The 22,509-nt window shown below is 55.5% G+C and overlaps 1 protein-coding gene and 1 long non-coding RNA gene across 2 annotated transcripts; one reads left to right on the plus strand and one right to left on the minus strand.

Moving 5' to 3' along the window:
* Window positions 1-415: 415 nt before the first annotated feature.
* SALL3 (spalt like transcription factor 3) lies at window positions 416-17,172 on the minus strand. Its single transcript, XM_090285064.1, has 3 exons — window positions 17,056-17,172; window positions 2,334-5,821; window positions 416-993 (listed from the first exon to the last, which is right to left on the minus strand). Exons 1-3 carry the CDS (start codon window positions 17,135-17,137, stop codon window positions 562-564), a joined length of 4,002 nt encoding a protein of 1,333 aa, XP_090141190.1. The 5' UTR covers window positions 17,138-17,172; the 3' UTR covers window positions 416-561.
* A 1,360-nt stretch (window positions 17,173-18,532) lies between these two features.
* LOC150002428 (uncharacterized) lies at window positions 18,533-19,115 on the plus strand. The gene is made up of 2 exons (XR_016512607.1): window positions 18,533-18,657; window positions 18,922-19,115. It is a non-coding gene; the product is annotated as an uncharacterized LOC150002428 (long non-coding RNA).
* Window positions 19,116-22,509: the final 3,394 nt, after the last annotated feature.

Here is a 22,509-nt window from a genome sequence, read left to right on the forward strand (position 1 = left end):
GGAAACCACACGGCCAGATGTGCCCTCCAGCGCAGAAGCTACCTCGGCAGGTGGGGCTGTGCTGCCAGATACCCGCATAATCGTGACATTATAAATACTACAGACACAGGTACTGTCCAGAGACAGCGCTGGGAGAACGGGGCCGCGTCTTCAGGGTGAGAGTTCTAAAAGCGAGTTCAGTGTCTCACTAGGTCTCAGGAGTGTCACGGGAACACGACAGGGGACCCCGGCTCCCTCCCGGGTGATCAGGTTTCAGGGGAAACAAAGCGGACGTGCTCTGAGCCCGCTCTGTTTCCAGGGCGGCTTTCCAGGGACTTCTCTTGTTTTGACTCACGTTTATTTAAAAGGCTGACGAACTCTCAAGGACAGTCAAGCTCACCGGGAAACAAGGATCATGCAGCAGCGCTGACAGGACGCCGGTTCAGCAGCCACACGGTGGATGCGTCTTCTGCTTTGGGGACAACGTGAAGGAGAGCCCGGCCCGGCAGGGGCGCATCCTGATGCTCACACGTCACGGTGTGGAGGGGGACAGAGAGGGTGGGCAGGCCGCGGGCGGCGAGGCTAGTTAATCCCGATCTCCTTGTTGTCCTCAACAAACCTGGTGAACGGCCGGCTGGCGCCCGCTTCGGAGCCAGCCTTGTCCAGGCCCCCCACGGGCGGGCTGCTGCCCGTGCGCACCTTGTCCAGGCCCGCGGCCAGGGCGCCCAGGGAGGGCATGGCGCTGCCCCCCAGACTCACGGGCAGCGGGGGGAGGCCGCCATTCTGGATGACGGAGATCTCATTGTTCTTCATGGCCAGCCCGTTGGTGATGGCCGCGGCGTACTGGTTCCAGAAGCCGGGGTCGACATTCATGGCTCGTGCAGCCAGGTCTTTCTGGAACATCTCGGAGAACTTCAGGGCGTCGCCCCCCAGCAGGGCCATGGGGTTTTCTACTGAGAGGCGGCGGCCACGCCGTGCGGGGGCGTTATTCCACATGTGTGTGCCCATGTGCACCTGCAGGGGAGACAAGCCACAGCGAGCAAGTCAGCACAAGGCCGCTGTCCCCGAACACACACACAAGTGTCACCTGCGCAGTGTGACTTGCTCAGACTTGTTTCTGTTCCCACCCTGAGCCAGTCCTTAGGCAACAGAACATAGTAAGGCAAACGTTTCTGAGTGTCTTACACAGAAATATGCGATGATCCTTCTTATTAAATATAAGAAGCAAAACCAGTCAATGTATTGTTTCTTCCAGTTGAGGGACTTGACAGAACACCTTTCCCCCACAAGGTATGAGACTCGCGGGACCCCAGAGGGTGTTCCAGAGCTCGGGGTCCTCACCTATCCTGCCCCGGAGACCATCTCCTCTGTGCTTCTGTGGTCGCCAGGGACCTCAGACGGCCCTCATCCTCCCCGTCCATTCGTAGAAGCCACAGTACGGACCTCTTCCCTCTAAGAGCTCACCAAGACCCTGGTGGGCACCGGGCCTGGCCTGAGGGCAGCACACGCAGCTGAGTGGGACCCTGGCCTATACGTGTCACCTCGCACCTGTCACACTCTCCACCCCCGGGAATGCGGACGGCAGGCTGGGCCTTCACTAGGAGCACGGTGCTCAGCTGTGCACTCCGGCCCCTGGCCAGGCCGCGCCCCCCAGACACACACGGCCTCTCAGGAGTCACAGGACAGAAAGTAGGACCAGCTCGCTGGCTGGGGCCGTAAGGGCACCGCGTGCAGGAGTTGCAGGCCCTCACTTCTCCTGTCACCAGGTCCCAGACCACCAGCCCTGTGCTTGCCCACCCAAGGGGTGCCCTTCACCCAACAGGCTGCCGGCACGGCCCTGTGGGGAGGTGAGACCCTCTGCAGCCAAAGATCACGTGCATCATACATGTACACATGATAGACACATAGCACACACCCATGTACGCAGGCACCAGAGTGCACACACATACTACATATGCACACACACCTGCACATGTGCACTATAGGCACCCAGCCACATACACGATTCACACAGGCAAGGCTCACACTACAGATGTGAATACACACTGCACACTCCTCCACACACGCACATGCTCTGCTCTGCATGTGCGTTCACACACCCACCCACATGCGCACACTCACACTCTGCATGTGTGCACGTGACCCACAGGCGCACTCATGCTCTGCATGGGTACGCACCCCACCCACACGCACCCACGCACATGCAGCATGTGCCCACAGCCATGTGCTCACTCACATACACTGCACGCCTGCACACACACCCGCACGGGCACTCGCACACCCTCCTCGCCTGCCGCCCCTCGGGGCGCGGGGGGCCCGACAGCGTGCACAGCCCGGCGGTGGCGGCCCCTCACCTTGAGGTTGCCCTTGGTGGTGAAGGCTCTCCCGCAGATGGTGCAGCCGAACGGCTTCTCGCCCGTGTGCGTGCGCTCGTGGATCTGCAGGGCGCTGGCCGAGGAGAAGGTCTTCCCGCACGACTGGCAGTTGTGCTGCTTGGGGGTCCGGCGCGGCGGCGGGGCCGACATGTGTGTGAGGCTGGGGCTCAGCCCTGCCTGTGGCCCGGCAGCCGGCAGCGGCGCCCCCTCGCCCAGCGCGACGGCCTTGCTGTGCCCGTTGACTTCCATTTTGACCAGGGCGGGCGTGGAGCCGCTGACCAGGCCGTGGCTGGGACCTAGGGCCAAGGTGGGGTCAAGCAATGGCGAGGGCAGCCCCTTCAGCCTGTGGGTCAGCGAGTGCTGCTTCAGGTTGCCCAGGGTGGAGCACCCGCGCCCGCAGGCCGCGCAGACAAACGGGCGCTCCTTTGTGTGGCTGCGGTGGTGGATCTGCAAGGCACTCCTGCAAGCAAAAGGCTTGGCACACACGGGACACACGACGCGCTCACACTTACCCCGATCCCGGCTCAGGAACAGCAGGCTGAAGGGCGCCTCCTCCATGCCGGCCGGGCGGCCGGGGTGGGCGGCCGTCAGGTCCAGGGCGCCTCCGTTTTCGGGGGCGGGGGGCGGGCTGTCCGGCCTCTCGGTCTTGAGCGGCACGTCCTGCAGCTCCTCCTGGTTGCCGCGGCCCGGAGACTTGGAGGGCAGGCTCTCGGTGTGGCTGTTGGTGGGTGACAGGGCCTGCATGGAGGACGAGGACTCGGATGGGGCCGGGCTGCCCGCGCTGGGGCTCTCCAGGTCGCCGACGGCAGACGAGGAGTCGTTGCTGAGGCGGTCACTGTCCCCGGACCCGTTCTCGGCGGCCTTCAGGGCCGTGAGCTGCGGGCAGCTGAGGACGGAGTCCATCATCCTCATCTGGTTCTCCAGCGCGGCGAGGCTGGAGACGACGGACGGGGGCGAGGGGGGGCAGGAGGCCGTGGGGCGCAGTGGCGGCTTGGGCAGGGGGCCGGCCGCGCCCTTCAGCTCTGCGTCCGCCTCCATGGAGTTGTCATCCGCGTCGTCCTCGAAGCTGCTCAGGGCCTCCGAGGCCTTGTCGTCGAAGGGGAGCTCCGCGTCCATGGCGTCCTGCAGGCCCTCGGGCAGCGGCGTGTTGGGGATCTGCCCGCCCATGTGCATGCGGATGTGCTGCTGCAGGACCACGGCGTTGGTGAACTTCTTCTGGCAGATGGGGCACGAGTGCTGCACGCGCAGCGGCGGCTTGGCCCGGTGCACCCCGAAGTGCGTCTTCAGGTTGCCCTTGGTGGTGAAGGCGCGCCCACAGATCTTGCACTTGAAGGGCCGCTCCCCGGTGTGCGTGCGGTAGTGCATCTTCAGGGCGCTCTGGCAGCTCAGCACCCGGTGGCAGATGACGCACTGGTTGGGGTCGGTCATCTTCTTGTCGATGTTCTCCACCAGCTGCTGCAGCTTGGACGTCTCGGACGTCTGCATGGAGTCGAGGAGCCCTCCAAAGGGGAACTTGGCCTTGAACTGGTCGGAGCTGGCCGCCAGGCCCGGGCTGCTGCAGAGGCCGGCGGACGTGCTGCTGTCTGTGAGGGCGGCTGCGGTGGCCGATGAGGACGTGGCGGAGGCCTGCCCACTGGCAGGGACGTCCCCCGCCCTGGCGCTGGCGCAAGGCAGGCTCACGGGCTCGGTTTTGGTCAGAGAGGACATGCCGAGCACAGGCTGCGGGGACTCGGCTGTCGCCGGGGCGCCCGACTCGGAGCTGTTGAGGCCAGGGGACAGAGAGGGACACTCGCTGGACGCGGGCGAGGGCCTCTGCGGGGAGCGGCTCGCGGGGGTAAGGCCGGGGGAGTCGGCGTAGCCGCCGGCGCCGGGGATGGTGGGCGGCAGCTGCAGGCCCGCCGACGTGGGCATGGTGGGCAGCACAGGCTTGCTGTCCAGCCAGGTGGTGACCGGCTTCTCCGGGGGCAGTGACATGCCGTAGGGGATCCCGGAGCAGGTGGGCACATTATCCAGGTACTCAGGCACGGGGTAGGGGTTCATCTGGATGTGGGGGTACTTCTCCTTGTGCCGCTGGAAGTGCACCTTGAGGTTGCCCTTGGTGGAGAAGCGGTTGCCGCAGACGTTGCACTTGAAGGGCCGCTCGCCCGTGTGCGAGCGCAGGTGGATCTGCAGGGCGCTGTCGCTGCCGAAGACCTTGGCGCAGAACCTGCACTTGTGCTTGAAGAAGGGGTCCTCGGCGCTGGCCTTGGGCTCGAACACGGACACGTTGGGGGGCTTGCCCTTGCGGTGCTTCATGAGGGCCGACAGGGGGTCCAGCGCGTTGGCCGTGGCCGCGATGCTGACCAGCGGGTTGGGGAAGATGACGCTGCTGGCGGAGGTCTGAGGTAGAAGAGGGTTTGGCAGGCTGGGCACCGGGCTGAGCAGCGCGCCGGGCCCCAGCGCGGGAGGCGTGGGAGCTTTCTGGGGCTGCTGCGGGGTGCCGCTGGGGGCGCCGGCCGCGGAGGCCGGGGCGGTGCAGGCGGGGGCCACGCTGGAGGGTGCCGGCCCACCGGGCTCGGGGGCGGAGGGGCCGCCGCCGGGGGCGTGCGGGGTGCTCGCCACGGACGCCGGCTGTGACAGCGGCGGGGACCCCTCGTAGGCCGCGGTCGGGGCGGCGGGGCCGGGCGGTGTGGGCACGGGGGCGGCCCCGGAGGGCAGCTGCAGGGCGGAGTGCGAGGCCAGCCCTGGGAGCGGGCCGGACGCGGGCCCCGGGGAGCTCTGGGCCCCTGCTGCGGCCCCGGGGTGCAGCGGGGGCCTGGGCGGCGGGCGGCTCATCAGGGCCACCTGGCTGCGGATCTGCTCGATGAGCTGAAGCTGGTGGATCTGCTGCTGCTGCAGGGCCATCAGCTGCTCCAGGATCATGGGGACCGCCACCGCCGGCACCCCGCTGCCGGAGCCCGCCGCGCCGGCCGCCCGCGCGCCCTGCGAGAACTGCGCCACGGCCACCTTGGTGCTCAGCAGGGTCTCCAGCGTCACGTTGGTGCTTGGCATGCCGTAGGCGGCCACCGGCGCCGGCTCGGGGGCCTGCGGTAGGGGCGGCTTCCCCGGGAGCGCGGGGCCCGGGCTCTGCAAGCTCTTGTCGGCCGTGGGGGGCTCCACGTCCATGGGCTCCTCCTCCTTCTCGGGGGCCCTCACCTCACTGCCCTCCCCGCTCTCTGCCGGGGCCGCCTCCTCGTTGGCCTCGCTGTCCGCCTGCTCACTGGGGGAGCTGGCCGGCGAAGGCTCCGGAAAGCCCTCCGCGGCCGGCGCCGGCTCATCTTCGTGGACGATCAGCACCAGCGGGTTCTTCGTGCACACCTTCTTGTGCCGCAGGAAGTCCGTCCACCTGAAGAACTCGGCGCAGCACCTGTCACACACGCTGGTCTCCTCGCTCCCACTCCTGCTGTCGGGGCCGCTGTCGCCGTCCTCGGCGCCTCCTCCGAGGGCCGCTGCGGAAACCGAGAGACGGCGTCAGCCAGGGCCCGGCCGGCCACGCAGCCTACCCTCCATTGCGAAATTTTGCACATACGTAAAATCAATATTTTTTATTTTGTACAAATTACCCCACTCCAACGTTTCTGACACCCAGCGCCTGCGCTCCACGGGCCCTTCTCGCTGGCTAATCATTTTCTTAGCGCAATCCATCAAATTATGAGGCGCTATCAATTGTGGATACTGCTTCTTAATGCAATTCCATAGAAGCCATTGATTTCCAATATTTTCATACAGCCCGCGGCCGCCCTGTCTGTGGGTACAAAGCCAGCTTTCGATGGGCTCATTAGGATTCTCCCTACCATCCGGCCTCCTCGTTTCCAACAAAATTAGAGATGCCTTTGCCAGTTCACTTAACATTGCTAAACTAATCTGTAACCTTTCAAACTCGCGACAGCACCTGACAGCGAGCCGGCCGCTGCCTCTCCGGGCTCGGCCGCGGAGATTTATCATCTTTATGCAGCAGGAGACATCACAGATTTAATGTAATTCTATAGAACCTTTCGAACGGATGGGCACTGATTTCATGCAGGAAATTTCGGCAAAATACTTGCATTTGTAAACGTAACAAAGAAAACACAACCCTTCTCTCATCTCGGCTCACAGACACCATCTCCCCGGCGTGGCATCGATACCCCGATCAATCCCGTATCTGTCCAGCCCTTTGGGAGATCCTTGCAGATAGGGGCACATGCCTGCATTTTAGGGTCGCCCGGGAGTGTCCTCGACATGCTCTGGGCCTGATATTAACCACATTTCATACGATGAACGGGCTCTATCAGATGCAATGTTTCTTGGTGAAATGAACCAAAATTATATGTTACTCTGATCAGCCACTAACATCCGGCAGGCTGCTAACAAACCAGAAATTACATATTTAAAGTTCATTTCTGTTGACATGTTTAACATGAGAATGTTGTCGTCAGACACTTTTTGTACCTATTTTCCTCTATCCTCACAGAAAGACTTAGCAAATTATATGCTTGTGCCGTAGTGGGAAACCCTCTAATTGGTTACACATGTTTAATTACTGTTGGAGGCAGCGACTTCCTGACTTCTCTAACCCTCTCGTGCCGAATAACAAGCATGTTTAATGAACAATTCTAATTCACACCTGATCAAATAAATGGCTGAACAGGAACCAGGAATCAACATACGATAACATTTCTAGCTCCCGTGTTTTTGGCAGTGGGGGTGAAAGGTAATGCTCAGTAATTGCTCGGCTCCGGGTGCCGACCGGGACAGTGATGACTTGTAACTGCTTTTTGTCAACTCACAGATGAGTGGCAGCAGCCATCAGTTCCATGGAGAGAAATGACAGCTGCCAAGCAGCTTAGTCCCCGGGAGAAGCGGCATGTGAAACTTACATGTCCTAAGTTTGTGCCCCGGAAATAATGGACTGTTATTCCCTCAACAAATGCATGTGCTAAGAAGTCTTCCTGTTTCCTTATACGGTTTTGGGAAAAGAATTAAGGTGGCCTGATTTCAGTAGAAAAATCTGATTAAAAAAAAAAAAACCCTCTGAAAACATTAGTCCCTCCACTGGAAAAGAAAATAAAAATATCTTCCGAGGCGAGCCGGCTTGCTGCGCTCCATGAGGCCGTTACTGCCGGGTAATTTATACATGCCTTTAAAAAATTATTAGCAGTGTTCAATTAGCATTTTCTTAACTGGCTAAACCCTCTGAAGGGGAAAAGTTGGAGCTTGTAGCCCATAAAGGCCTGCTGGACTTTTAAACTGAAGTCCGTGCTGCCGATCAGGCCAGAGGAGCCTCATTACCGGAATAGAAGGCATGTGATAGGGTGTAGTAATGAGTCTGAGGACCGCTGGGGGCAAAGACAGCTGATTTACACTGCAGAGGCGCATTAACAAAATAAATACCCCCCGCGCTGGACTTTGCTCCAGGTACGCACAGCCCGACTCTAACCCTGCTAAGGTCACGAAACAGGGCAACCCCCCAAAGCACTAAGATCTTCAGAGAAATCATTTCTTAAAGATCCACAAGTAAGGACTGTCTCAAATTTCAGTCGTGTATTTAAAAAATGATCACGCAATGCGCAGAACCTCTACCTGTAAATGTCTCGTGGGAGCAGGCTGTTCTGTGGCAGACCCACGTATTTTGGTCCAAGGGCCGCTAAGGAAAGCCCACCTGCAGCACACGCTGTGAGCCAGGGCTGCCACCATGGCCGCCAACGCCATCACGAAACACGGAGCAGAATTTTTAAGTTCTTTTCCCATACGTTAAAGCTCTGACAGAAAGGCCTGCCATAATTTTCACAGGTTTCCATTTTAATACTTAAAAGAAAACACCAAGAAATTAAATACTGTTGATTCTGAAATACTTTCTACCCTTACACCCTGAGAGATGAAATGTTTTAAGTTTTGCATGATGCAGAAAAGCATGCACGTGCTGTAGACACGGAATATTTTACAGTTCAGCACCGTGTGCATCTCATCCAGAGGATACTTTACAGGGAACATGTGTCAGGGATGACTCGCTGAGCAAGTGCTTAAAAATTAGGTTGATTTCTGGATCATTTTTAGCGCACTGAGTATTAGAAGACTTAATTGTAAGTAAATTATATTTTCACAAAGAGCATTTCCCCGATTTTCTTTGTAGAAAGCAGGGCATGGGCGAAGGGAACAGATTTTTGTTTCACACCGCGCTCTCCCCAAAGTCCTTCACCGACCCAGACAAATCTGTTGGAAGGTGCGTTTTCCCATGTCCCTCGTTTTTTCACGGGTTAAGCATTTTTAGGGCTAACCTCCAAATTCACGGGAGTTGGGAACTGTTCCCACAGGCGATTTTTGTCTTTCCCACTGGCAGGTTCTCAATTGTAGAAACTTCCTACCAAATAAGTCATTTTGCTTAATGCAATGATAAGCGATAATTACCTGAACATAATGAAGATATTCTTGTCAAAGTAAAAGCTCCTTCCACTTAAATTCCTTTAAAATTGAAAAAAGCAAAGCTGAAGAGAGGAAATTGTGTAAAGTGGCATTTTGACCATTTGGATCTGTTAACAGTCATTATGTTAATGAACCTAACAAACAGAATTGCTAGGTTTTATTAGCAAAGTTTTAGAATAAATTTGCCCTTTGCTGAAAACACATTTTAAAGGCTACAATTAGTGGAGGAAAAAATTCTTCAGTACAACCTAGATTTCTTATTTTGGATGAATAATTTAGAATCACCACATAATTTTTTTCCACTGGGGTTTGTATAAAATCTCAATAACACGATCAGTTCCGTTGCCATTTGCGCTTGGCTCAAGCTGTGACCGTTGCCCTGTCGAAAGCTGACGCTGAGGAGCATTTCCTAAAAGTTGGAGAGAAGTGTGAATTTCATAAGCCAGTTTTGAATAAAATGTGTTCAGATAAAAACTCCAACGTTTCACTGTGGAATTCAAATTTTGGGTGCATACTTTAAGAATCTTGTTAAACAGCAACAATAAGTACTTCAACTGAGCTGATCGGTAGGAAATAAGCAGAACGGGCCTCTTTTACTGGGGGCAGAGCTCTTTGAAGTAGCAGGCCGGGGACCCCAGAGCAGAGCCCAGGCCCAGGCTTCCCTGCTTGCTTGCAGAGAGGGAGACATAAAATGCGTTGTTATAACTTGATGGTCCTTCTCATTACAATGACGGAATGGATCACGTTACAGTGTGTATGAGCTAATCTGGCAGTATTTGTTCATTTAAAAAAATGCTTTCTGTAACAAGAAAACCCATGTGGGAAAATCTGAATGCAGCTCACAATTTACCACATAACTCCCAGAGCTCTCTAATCCTGCCATTGTTTTAAACTGATATTAAGTCGGACTCAGATGTGTTCAACCAACTTTTAATTAAATGTACATTTAAACTGGCCTTTGTGTTCCAAAAATAGATATTACCTCAATGAGTTAATATGGCTTACAAATTTTATTTCAAGGAAGAAGGATGTCCATGCCCCAGAGATTTACTTCTAATGCAGCTGAAATTCTTTCTTTCTTAAGTGGGGGTGGGGGGGGGAGTTGAAAAACGAGCATCGTAAACGTTGTCATTAATGCCAAAGCAGTTTATTTTTCACAAACTGACTATTCAACAACTAAGATTTCAAATTGTCAACAGGCGAGGCAGAGGCGGAGGCGGGGATTTATAGTGTGTAAGGGCTACATCAGAACATGGAAGAAAATGCCGGCCCACTGCCGAGCCTCACTCTGTCCAGGTGACGGGCCCTCTGTGCACCGGCGTGAGGAGGGCCGCCCAGGACCCACTGCGCGACGTCAGATCTGCACCGGCCCGGCTCTGGGCGCGCAGGAGGCTGGGTGCTGTCTCGATTTCTTGACAACGTCTGGAGGGAGGACACAACTGAGCGTGAAGCCACCTCCGTGCCAGAGGACATGTATCCTCAGTGTACAGCGATCGCCACACTGGCTACGTATACCTGAGGTTGTCCTAACTCCATCCTTACTCAAAGCTCCTTGAGCTAGTCCTGTGTGTCACTTCTGCAGAAGAGGGAAAGTGGGTCCCATGGCCTTTGAGAGAAAGTCTCCAACAGAGGGACAGCTTCCACACAGTCTTGCAAACACAGGGATTTTATCTCTTCTCACTAATAAAACACATAGAGAATGTTTAACAAAAATGTTCCTATTCTGAGAATCAACTCTCAGTGTGAAAGGGCCTCTTCCTTCAAAAAAAAAAAAAAAAAAAAAGAAGAAGAAGAAGAAAAGAAAAAAGAAAACCAACTGTCTCCCCGCTTTGGTTCCTGGTCTGTTACATAATACACAGTATCAAGTTCTCCCTGTCTCCCACAAAAGGCAGAGTGTGTACACCCAAGAGGATCTATTTTGAAGCCACAAGGGAAAAGCATTGTTGCAACTTATATAAAAATATTGCAGCTATAAAGCTTTCTTTAAAAAATGTCCCAGGACAGTGTTTCAGCAAAGCCTTCAACGTTCCCTCTGCAGCAGCACAGCACGCGGGCTAACGGGTGACAGGGGGTAACAGCACTTTCGGATTTCGTTCCTGAGCCCCCACAGCTCACCTCCTGAGCACACTCTGCTACACTGTTGCTACACATTTTAAATTCCGCACCATTAGCAAAAGAAGTGACCTTGTTCAGTTGGGGAGAAGGATGTTAACTTCTCCATTTTAATTAGTAACTTTAAAAGGCCACGTGGGTCTTTAAGGAGAGAGAACCGTACTTTCTCCTCTGCCTTTACCATCCCTGAAAAATCTAGAAAGCATTTTTCAAGTTTTCCTCCGTCGTGAAGAGACAGTTATTTTCTTGCAAATTAATTCTTTTTAACTCCTTATGATGGCTTTGAATCCCATAAAGAAAGATGAATTATCACACACTGAGCCCAAGCTGTGACGCAGGGGGAGACAAATAGAGACCCCCACTGTGTCTAACAATGTAGAAGAGATTCCAGACGCAACAGAAGAACCGCGTCCTTCTCCCCAGACCGCCGGGCTGGAGCGCCGGGAGCCGACGGTGGAGGGCACTGTCGCCGTGCCGTACGCCGGGCTGACCGCGCTGCGCCTCTCCGTGGCCCGCGGCTCACGTTTGCTAAGTAAGGGCCACCTGTGGCACAGCCACCGAAAGTCTCCCGCTGAAAACACCTGCAGTTTCTACTCTGCGTGGGGGGCGGGGCACCCGCGTTGGGGGCTCCTTCCTCTCTGGCCACACGCAGACCCAGGGCAGACACGACCCCACTCGTTGGAGCCATCTGCCTGGACACCGTGTGGAAGAACGTTTGTGACTCTTCGCGGCCATACAACTGTCATCGAGAGGGCACGCCGTGGTCCCACGTCTGCTGCACACACACACACCACCCTCCGTGCGCAACCGCGGCACGCCCCGGAACACGTCGGCGGATGAGAACGCCCTCGTCGAGCCCCCCGAGGGCTGAGACCCAGGCCTGTGCAGGTCACGGTGGGTCAGTAAGGTCTGAGCCCAGAGCTGACACTTGGGCGCAAAGGTGCTATTTCATGCCTCCTTGCAAGTGCCCCAGCCCTGGTCGCTTTTCACACCCACTATTCAGAAAACACAGAAATAACAGAACCATTTGGAGGTACGAACATCTGGGTCTCAACGGCCCTCGGGTGCAGGAACAGCGCTGGTCACTGCCCCCACCAGGCTCCCCGCCCTGGGGGAGGGGCCCGTAGCCATCTCTGTCCGGCGTCCCTCCACAGCACGGTCGGCACATGTGCAAGGGGTCATCCCACAAAAGCCCCTGCCCTGGCCACCGAGGCCATCGGCCCTGCACGTCCGCCAGTCGCTCAGCAGGGTCATCACACAGCCCTGCAGGCCCCTGTCACAGAGAGGGCCAGGGACGCCGGGGATGAAGGCCCAGTGGCCGCACCTGCGGGGCTCACCCGACAGCTCACGATGCAGGAGCCGCACAAAAGAAAACTGCTCTCCGCCCGTCCTCGAAGGACCGGACACGCTGCTGGACGAGAGGGGCCTCTGACAGGCCGCCAGCACGGAGCACGCACAGGCGGCTCAGTGGTAGCACTTCCCAGAGCCGCGTGGAGCCCTGTTGCCAAGGTCAACAGCGCAGATGCACTAATTGTATTACGAGCTTGACATCTAGTGGCCACCCCAGCAGGCGGGGCAGGCAGAGGTTAAGTCAGCAAGGCCTATCAGTGCTCTCCCAGCGAGCCACCTCCTGGGCGCCGCCGGGCTGGCCGGCTCTGCAGCCCCCCACCTCTCCCAGCCCGCGGACAGCAGGGCAGGGGCGGCCCGGAAGGCATTCCGGCCCGGCCCGCAGGGGGGCGGGGGTCCTGCGGGCAGCTCAGCCGCTCTGGGGCGGGGGGAAGGCAGGCCCGCAGAGGCCGCGGCTCAGACACACTGGCCTCACTGGTGGGCACCCCTTCAGCCTGAGAGCTCTTCCCTTTCATTAGCAAACAAATCAGCCCTCATCTGGAAACCGAGGTGGAGCCCCTGACGTTATTTTATTATTTTGATGACTGTTTTATGCTTTCTGCAACACAACCTGCCTTATGTGTTGGCTTGGAAATAACAGCTAACTGCGTTTGAAATCATAAAGGTGTTGAAATGAGAAGAGAAAACCCAAGGATGGTTTTTAAAAAAATAAATACAAAAGTTTATTTAAGGTGCTATGAAAACATTAGATTTTTACAGATTCTGTTTATGCCTGATTTTATATGAAATACGTAGCAGCGTAACATATGCTGTCATGACAGGCCTGCTCGTCCTCACGAGACCAGGACAGGTTGGCCTGATTCTGGCCACAGGCGAGGGGTGACGTAGAAAAATACAAGCACAGGAAGAAAACCCCTCCAAAAACCACCCTGCTCCAACTCCCCTGCAGCGTCAAGAGGGTGCGTAACCTCATTAGCAGTTAAGAAGATTTTAATTTTACTTGAATCAAAGCCTGTGCCAATACTTACATCTAGGAATGCTAAATTCCAGCTGACGTTCAGTGCACAGAGGGAAGCCTGGGTTTTGCTCTGAATTCCCCCCAGAAGAGAACGTTCTGAGAACCACCTTGGGGAGGACAGGGAAGCCTGAGAGATTGCAGTTGGGAATGAAATCTGACCCACTTTTGCCATCATCTTGTATACAAAAAATAATCAGCGTGCTAAGTAATTCCTGCTGTTGGTCCATACCGTCTTCTTTTCCTGGCTCTGAAAAGATCTGAAAATGCTGGATGATCCTACGTCGTGGACGTTAAAAATGTGCCTAAAACCACCACCGTTGCCCGGCCAGCTCTTCCCCTGCGAGGTGGGGATTAATTGGCAGGCTTTCTGCTGACCACCGGAGGATGCAGTTTAAAACAGGTTAAGCTTTTTAGATGTGATTTTTAAAATAAATGTTTGCAAATTCTTCCTTTCCCCTTTCCCTCTGACTTAGTTACTTTTCACCCCTCTCATCCCAGAGAAAACAATCTGCCTACGGACGTTAGAAAGAGGCTTCTGGGTGGTTTCCTTTCGAACGCTGAATTGTAAATGTGTCCGGCGGGGGGGTGGGGGTGGGGGCAAGGCAAACCATGCAGATACAGATAAAAGAAAAGACCTCTGCACCGAGGGCTGGCGGCCTCCTTTCCCCTAACTTAAACACAGCCTGTGAACACCACTGGTAAATTCTTAAATCACATGCTCACCACATTTAAAAGGATTTTTTAAGATAGCCATGTGACTGAAAATAAAAACACACTTTGAAGCAATTAGTGCTAACAAACAAAACGCACGGTGGCAGATCGTTTTAAATTATAATATCCTTTTGTTCTTCCTCAAACACATTTTTCTCTCTAACGACAATAAAATACATCTTTATGAAGCTGTATTTTATATGATAAAGGATAGCATGATCACACCTTTTAAAGTTCTTCGGAGGAATGTTAAGCGCTCTTCTGTTATTAGAAGTTTTAATTACTTTTTCTTAGAACAAAAATATTCAGCTGGCTCAAAGGGTTTCATTATTGATGACATACATTTAACTGAATCCTAAAGCTGTAACACTTATTTCTAAATTTTCAGAAACAGTAAAAGATTGTTCCCATTGGGGATGCAATTTTGCCACAGGATAACTTTGCAGCTTCACAAAAATCAGTGTTACTTTTTCTCATTCTAAACACACCATCTTATTTTATTTCATTCCTGCAATGGTAAGCTTGAGACAGCACTGAGGCTATTTTTGGATATCTATCTTTGCTCATTGCTTGTCTAAAAACCAAAGTCTGAAAAAAAGCCATATTTCTTTTTTCTTTTTTTTAAAGAAAATCCTTTTACTGTAAATTAATGTGGCAGTGGATCTTTGCCACCCCATGTTACACTACAATTTTACACAGAATGTTTGTTTTTTGTAGCATTATGAATAGCCTTTAATTTTATAGTATATATACTATACTGCTTTAATTACTGTCACACCCAAAGTGATACAAAGGAATTACGTATTTACTGTTTCTAAAACACTGTAAACTAACTTAGCTCACTTGTAACTTCATGCATAGTCTGTGTATTTCCATTGTGTTTAACAAAGTTAAAATTTAGAGAAGATCTGATTCATGTTGGAGTAATTTAGTTTTCACAACCATTTATCTTTAAAAAATATTTTAGTCATGTTACTAATGACGACCAGCACCACAGAGTAACATATACACCGGTACTCCTTGAGTGAGCAGAGAACAGAGTATCTTTTATGCTCTGTGAACAATCAGCTTCAGAATAATTAAATCAGAAAGAACTATTTTTTACAGTTTGCCTAAACGATCCTTAAAACAATCGAGGAAGCACACTGCCTGACAAAGGTGCAGCCCGACAGGCTGTTTTTGGCCCTGTTGCAAAACATGATCAGAAACTCTGTTGAGGTCTGGGATACAACTCTGAATGGTGGAAAAACACAGGTTTGGCCAAAACTTTAATCCTACCGTGGGTATAAAACCTGAATGGTTCACCTCTAAATAAATTCACCAACAACACGGGGAATTCAAAAGAGAACTAGTAAATAATTTATTCCATCCTAGATTTTCAAATATGGGCTATATACCCCGAACATGTTTACACGATTAGGTTCACCAAGCTCACATTTCTGAAGTGAAATTAAAAATGAATAGCAGAGCCTCAGCTAGTTAATTGTTAAATACCAGGAGTTTTACTCTATTAATTAAAATATGCTTTAATAAAAGGAGACATTGCACATTTTGATAACGACCCTACAAAGCTGAGAAGTATTTACATTGTTGCGTTTTGGGGCGCCTGTGAAAGCCGATTTTAAGCTATTCAGGAGCCACAATAATAAAGCTTTAAAATTCCTCGCTGGGATGCAATGTAGTTCTTTTGAAGGAAAGACTGTCTTTCTCATTCGGCAGAAATAAATCCATTCATTTGATCATGTAGTCATTGAGGGCAATACAAAACAAACCAAGTGTGAGAAATTCTATGTGATGAAGTAAACAAAACAAAAAAATCTATTTCCATGACAAAAAGATTCTTTGTCCCTAATCCACCCACCATATGCAAGCGTTTCTTTTCAGCGTATCTCCTGTTCCAATCTTGGGTGACGAGGCCGCCCATGCTCGGTGGCCTCACCTCCGAGCGGCCGAAAGGCCCAGCTCACGGATTTTATTTAACGAGCTCCCGGCGCGTCCTAAAGTGTCGTCCCCTTTCTGCGTCCCGACGCCCAGGGTACCTGCTTTGTCAAACTTCACAACACCGTGTGGTCCACGCACATTCCTGTGGTTTTCTGCAGAAACCCCAATTCTCGTGGTAAAGAGATGCGTATCGGCCTCCAGCAACTCACACTCTCCGAACCCAAAAGTTGGCCGGCGTGCTTTTTAAGGAACGAATCATCCGAGGTCCGCGCTGCGGCGCAGCTGCGGGCCGCCCTGCGTCCCGGCGTCGCACCCTGGGGACCCCGAGGGCCCTGGGCGGCATCGCGCGGACTCAGGCCCAAAACCCTCCCGGGAGGAGGCCGAGCCGCCGGCGCTACCTGCACTTGGGGACGAGGAGGAAGTCCCGGCGGCGCCGCGGCTACACCGGAGCAGGCCGAGCAAACTTAGAGCCGCCGGGCCGCGCCGGGTCCGCCGCGTGCACAGAACACCCCCCAGCGCCGCGGCCGAGCTCACCCCGGGTGAGGTCCCCAGGCGGCCATTAGACAAGGCCAGGCGACAGCGCCTGCTCGCCGCGGCACCGGATCATTGGCTTGTCAGCGCGCCAGGACTCGCAGCTCCGCGGTCTCGGGGCGCACGAGGCGGGCTGTGCAGGGTGGTGACAGGCCGGGGTCCGGGCGGCGGCCCGGCTCGGATCGCGGACCGCCCGAGGTGCCCGGCGCCGAACAAAGCTGCCCGGCCCGCGTACAGCGGTAGGTGAGCCCCGGACGAGTAACCGCCGCTGAGCTCGCCCGGGGAACGCCGGGGTGGCCGAGGCCAGCTCCAGGTCTGGGCGCAGGAAGCCCGGGGGGCGGCGTGGAAGAGGCGGCGCGGACCCCTCCCACCTCCGCCCAGTCCCGCGCGCAGCTCCCCAACTCCCAGCGGCTGAGCCAAGTTTACTTCGTCCTCAACTCTCCGCGCCATGCGCTCTGGCGGAGGACCGGTCGCCTGCGGCCCGCCTGCTCGGGCCAGGCACCGCGCGGCGGAACCCTGGCTCGCTGGAGCCAGGGACCCTGCCCCGTCCGCGGCGCGCGGTCGCTCCCGCCGCCCGGCTGTCCCCAGCCCCCAGCCCCCAGCCACCCCGCGGCCCCTCACCGTGCTCCGGAGCCCCTTCCGGCGGCGGCAGCTCCTCGTCCGACTTGAGGTGCTGGGGCTTGGCCTGCTTGCGCCGAGACATGCTGCTAGCGGCGCGCGGGCCCCACGCGGGGCAGCGGCATCAGCGGGACGGTCGGCGGGGACGGCGCGGGGCGGCCGGGTGGGCGCGGGGCGCGGGGCGCGGGCGGCGGCGGCGGCGGCTGCGCGGGCCGCGCATGGGGCTGAGCAATTAGGCTGGTGAATAATGCATGGCCATTAGCAGCGGGCCGCGCCGATTGGCCGGCCTCCAGCGGACTCCGGCGGCCTATGCAAATGAGGCCGCGCTCGCAATTAGCGGCCGCGCGGGCCGGGAGGCGGCCAGCGCCCGGGGACCTGGGAGCGCGCGGCCCGGCACCGCCTACATCGCCGGCTCCGCGCTCCCCGGCGCCCAGGTACCGCGCGGCGGCCGCCCCTGCCCAGGGCGCAGGCAGCAAACTTTGGCGGCGTCCGCACGGCGCCGTCTCCGCGGGCGCGCCGGGCTCACCCCTTTATAGAGTGTCTGCGCCGCCGCCCGCTCGCCGCCCCCCCCGCCGCCGCCGCCGCCGCCGCCGCCTCCCGGCCGCCCCTCCAGGAGCGAGCGGTCGCGGGCAGGGCTCCGGCCGGCGCCTTTGTCTCCCGGGCCGTTCGGGCGCCGCGCCGCCTGCGCTCCGGGACTCGGGGTGCCGGCCGGCCGCCTTCGATCCTCGGCGGCGGGTCGCGGCGTCGCTCGGCGCGCCGGTTCCGCTCAGGCTCAGGTGCCCTCTCTCTCCGGACCTTCTCTCCCGGCTCCTGTCCCTTCCGCGGGCTCCCCCGGCGGCCGGCTCGGCTAGGAGGCTCGCGGGCTGAGCGGAGCGGAGTGCGCACGCCGGGGTGGCGGGACTTCGGCAAGACCAACTTTCCGGTTCGGAAGCGGCGCGGGCCGCGCGGCTCCTCCCCTCCCCATCCTCGGTCTCCCCTCCCCTCCGCTCCCCTCTTCTCTCCGCCCCCCCTCACCCCCCCCCACCGGGCCCTTTCGACTCCGGAGGGCCAGCCCCGCCCCGCCCGCCACCACCACTAGGGCCGCCTCGGCCCCCTTGCCCGCCCGCCGGGCCTCGCCACTGCCGGAGCTGCTTAAATTCTGGGGGAAGGGACGGCGGGGCCCCGGTGTCCCTCCCCCCCCTTCCCTTTCCCAACGGGTGCGGTGTCACGGCACCTGCGGAGTGGGCACGGGCACAGGGTGCCCCGAGACCGCGCGACTTAAAGTTCCGAGTCCGCGGAAGTCCGCGCGCAGCCCACCCTGTTCTAGGGCTTGGAGGGGGGTGTGTGACTTGGTGGGGGCGGGGCAGGTGAGGGTGTCGCGCACGTCTGGACTGGCACCCCGGGGCAGGCGGCCGGCGCCGCGCGCTCTCCGCACGCGCACCCACTTTTCGCCGGCGGTCACCCGCCCGCGCCCGCGCAATGGCGCGCGCGCGCACCTCCACCCGCAGCCGTGCACACGCGCCCTCGCCTACTCCCGTGCTCACTCCCGCGAATGTCCTTTATACCCCAGCGGCAGCCAGGATGTGCCGAGGCCCTGCCGTAACCGCGCCCGCGTCCCTCGTCCCAGTATGTCTTTTTAATTTACTAAATTTTTTATTTTTGTCCTTAAAAGTGGCCCTGTCTAGTACATAGCTCCCGGCACTTTTCCCAGTGTCGTGCGCTGGAGGGAAAACGGGCGGTGACCAGCCAGCCCCCAGCACCCAGAAGGCTGCGAGCTCCTGGCTTGGCTGGGGGTGGGGTTCTGCTTGGCTTCGGGACTCCCGCCCCCCAGGACGGACCCCGATCTTGCTCCGCTCGCCAGGCTCACCGCCGGCTGCTTTCCCATTCTAGAATCTCCCCGCTTCCCCGCCCGCCTGCTCCCGCGCGCCTCTAATAGTGTAAGTTTCACGAAGCAACAGCTTTGGGCTCCAGGAAAGCGAAGGGAAATCCTACCGAGGAAGGACGCGCACGGGCTGGAATAGTCTCCAAACAGCCCTCGATGCCACTTTTGAAAAAAAATAAAATTCCCTTAATGTTGGTTTTTATTTGCTTTTTGGTGGCAGGCGTATTCATTTCGGTGATTTTGTTTTTAAAAAGAAAAAATGACCAACGTCGAGGTGTCCGAAATACAGCGTTGTCTCCTACACACCGCGCTAGAGCTTGCATTGCTCAGCCGCGGGGGAGGTAACCCCACTTCGCCATTACGCTGTGAACTTTTGAAAAGGCTGCAGGCATTTTAGGGGACGCTCCTGCCTCAGCTGCAGAAGCGCCTGGCAGTGTAAAGTTTGCCGTCAGGCTGGGGGGCGAGGGGGGGCCAGGAACTTTCCTGGGGAAAGAGGGGCGAAGGGCGGGGGGCGGTTGCAGAGAGTGGCGGTTTTTGCATAATTTACAGGACAGCCTAGAGTTTGGGGGAGTTGCAGAGCCTCAGGGGAAAGGTGGATGTCGGTGACTACTTTCTCGAGGAGAAAGAACGCAGAAGCATCACCGCTGGGTCGCCCCCTGGTTAGAAGTGCACCGCTTTTTGTGACCTGGTTAATTCTTTCTTTTTTCCCTTTTCTTCTTTCTTCCTTTTTTTTTAATTCGACACTTTGGGGAAAAGAAGTAAGTAGCTCCCGGGGTGTCCGAAGCTTAGGAGGAAGCCCGAGGCTGGCTCCCCGCAGGCTCCTGGCCCCCAGGGCGCCGACGCCTCCTCTTTGGGGCACTTTGCGCGCTCCGATCCCCACCGTTTTTGTTCCTAAGGTGCTTCACCCGCCCCCTATCCAGCCCCCCCACCCCCAGTACACTGCAGGATTTCCCAGGGTCTTTCTGGGACTTCCAAACGCAGATGTTTAATTTCGGCGACTTGCTTTGCATTTTCCACGAGGCGTGGTCGTCGGGAGAGTCTTTTAAGTCCCTCGCATGAGGGCGAGCCTGGGACCCCGGCCCTCTCTCTCTAAGAAGCCTTCAGATTGCCGAGGTGTCGTGCAAGTCCTGATGCGCTTTGCAACAGGGAAGATCCCGCAGGCCGCTCGGCGCTGCGCTGGACGCCGCGGCTCTCACCCAAGGGAGCGGCACGAACGCCGGACGCGGAGCACGCAGGCCGGCCTGCCCCGGCGGGGCCGCGCGCGGGCTAGTGGCTGCCGGTGCAGGCTCTGCAGGGCCCTCCGCGCGCGCCGCGCTGGGATTTCGTTGAGAAAATGGAGCAAAGACGTGGACGGAAGGGTCAGAAAGGCTGGGAGGCCGACACCTGCACCAGTTCCCCCACCGTTACAGTGACGCAGGTCCGCACATCTGGCCGCACACCCTTTTTAAAAAATGGATTGGGGTCAACAGCGTATAAAAAAAAGAAGTAAAGGTCGAACACAAAAGTCACGTCACCTCCTGTCTCCCCTGTTCCTCCTTGCGGCCTCCTTCCACTAAGATCTGAAACTTTTCTTTGTTTTTATTCAGTGCAGCAAGTTTTAATGAAAATATATACGACGTAAGCTTGAGCCGCTACAATAATTTTATTTCGAGGTGGAAACGTGTCAACGGAATATTTTCTGAATGAGGACAGGGTGTCTCCTGCAGTCCGCCCGGAGTAACGGCGCGCGCAGGCGGAGGTGCGCTTCCGCGGGGCGCACGGGGCTCCCGCTCGCAGCTCGCACACACTCACATCACATGACCGCTGTCTGTTACAATATTGCAATACCTAAACACGATTGCAAAAACAGAAGTTGTTTCTCTTCCCTATAATTAAATCTAATTTGTTAATCGTCTTTCCTCTTGCAATGTTTTCATCTTAAGAGGCGACACGTTATTATTTTCTCTTCTTAATAATATTATTTACAAATTAATGCTGTATATTTTACATTAGTGGAACGTACAATTAGGTGTTTGATGTAATTTGTATCATTTATTCAGATAAAACGGCCTATCTGCAGGATTGATCTGACAACGGGAGGCTGAAGAGTGGGTCCTGGCCTAACCTCCCAGTTTATTGAGCTTCCTGCCTCTCAATCCACAAGACAGTTTTACATCTGGTGCATCTGACACTTTATTTACCCTGCGCTTACTTCCCCAGCCACTTCATACAAAAAGAGTCTCCAAATATTAGAGCTTTATTTTCTGTCTCCTTTCATTCTTTTATTCCCTCCAGATCAAAGTTCCTTTCTCCTCCCTGGCCTCCCCCCTCTCGCGGGTCCTGGCCCCACCCCTAACTTTTGTTTAGGTCCTTATGGCTGCACCCAGCGTGACTGTATGTCTTCAATGCTGTGACAAGTGACCGCTAATTGGTTCTTACTTGGGCAGAGATATTACCATACTAATATTATTATTGGTAAGAAGAGGTAATTGATAACACCACCTGCCAGTCTGGAGCAATCACAATGATAAATGTTTCCATCAACAGGAAATCTGTGCTTGGTGCAGCACCGCCCGTGCAAACAGCATGTCAAGTGCCAGTTAGAAAGATGTTGCTTTTCTATTAAGCTGGGGGTGGGGGGCACTGGAAAACATGTAGCCCAAAATTATATCTGTGTTTTACAGCAAGCGCCTTCTCCAAGCTTCTTATTTACCCACTTGAAGGTGACTTTCCCCCAAAGAATAAAATGCTGTACTTACATAAACCGGTGCAGGGCTAACCACCCTGCCCACACCTCTCCTATCGCCCGCTCTGCTTTTAAACCCATTGAGATAAATGTCTAAATATTGTTTAATAGAGAGCCAAGTGCGGAGTGTACGCCATCTGTGTACGTTTGTGTGCTGGGAGCCTTGTACATACATTACAGGACATGGAGGCATCACATGCAGAAACATTCCATGGCTCTTCCTGTCACATGCAGGGAAACAGCCCTCTTCACACTTCTGGGCGCAGCTGTGTTAAGGGACTTCCCTGTGACCCTTCAGCTGTGACCAGGGTGGACGGCTGCGTGAGTGACGCTGGCCAGCTGAAACTTTGACTCCCTCCCCTGCAGAGAGGCTCAAACGATTATTATTAGCTTGCATTATTAGATGCAGGCCTCAAAAGGCGAAATCAGCTATTGATAATTGCAAGAAGTATACAGCAGCTACTGTATCGATCGGCTTGTCCCTATTCCCCTGGTATGGGCGAGATAAGAAGACTCACTCTTTAGTGCAATATAATTTCTTTTGACCTATCTGCTTGCTACAGACTTATGATGAATAGCCAGAGTGGTTAAAGTCCTTTATCACGAAAGTTACCCCTTGATATAATATTGATTCTTTATAACTAGCTCCAAACGCAAAAATCAAACTGTCCACTTGACCATCATCATCATCAATATCATCACAAAGCCTCTGGAATAAAGATCAGCAGCAGCTTGAAAACGCTCTCTATAATCTGCCCAGCTAATCTTTATTTGCTGATGATGAAAAGCAAAGGGGGTGGGCAGAGAGAGCGGAATGTCATTTGGACGAGCACTATATTTATACGTGTACGTACATTAGGCCGAGGCGAGG

Source organism: Furipterus horrens, unplaced genomic scaffold (assembly GCF_987537825.1).
Source record: "Furipterus horrens unplaced genomic scaffold, mFurHor1.1.pri manual_scaffold_8, whole genome shotgun sequence".
Taxonomy (NCBI): Eukaryota; Metazoa; Chordata; class Mammalia; order Chiroptera; family Furipteridae; genus Furipterus; species Furipterus horrens.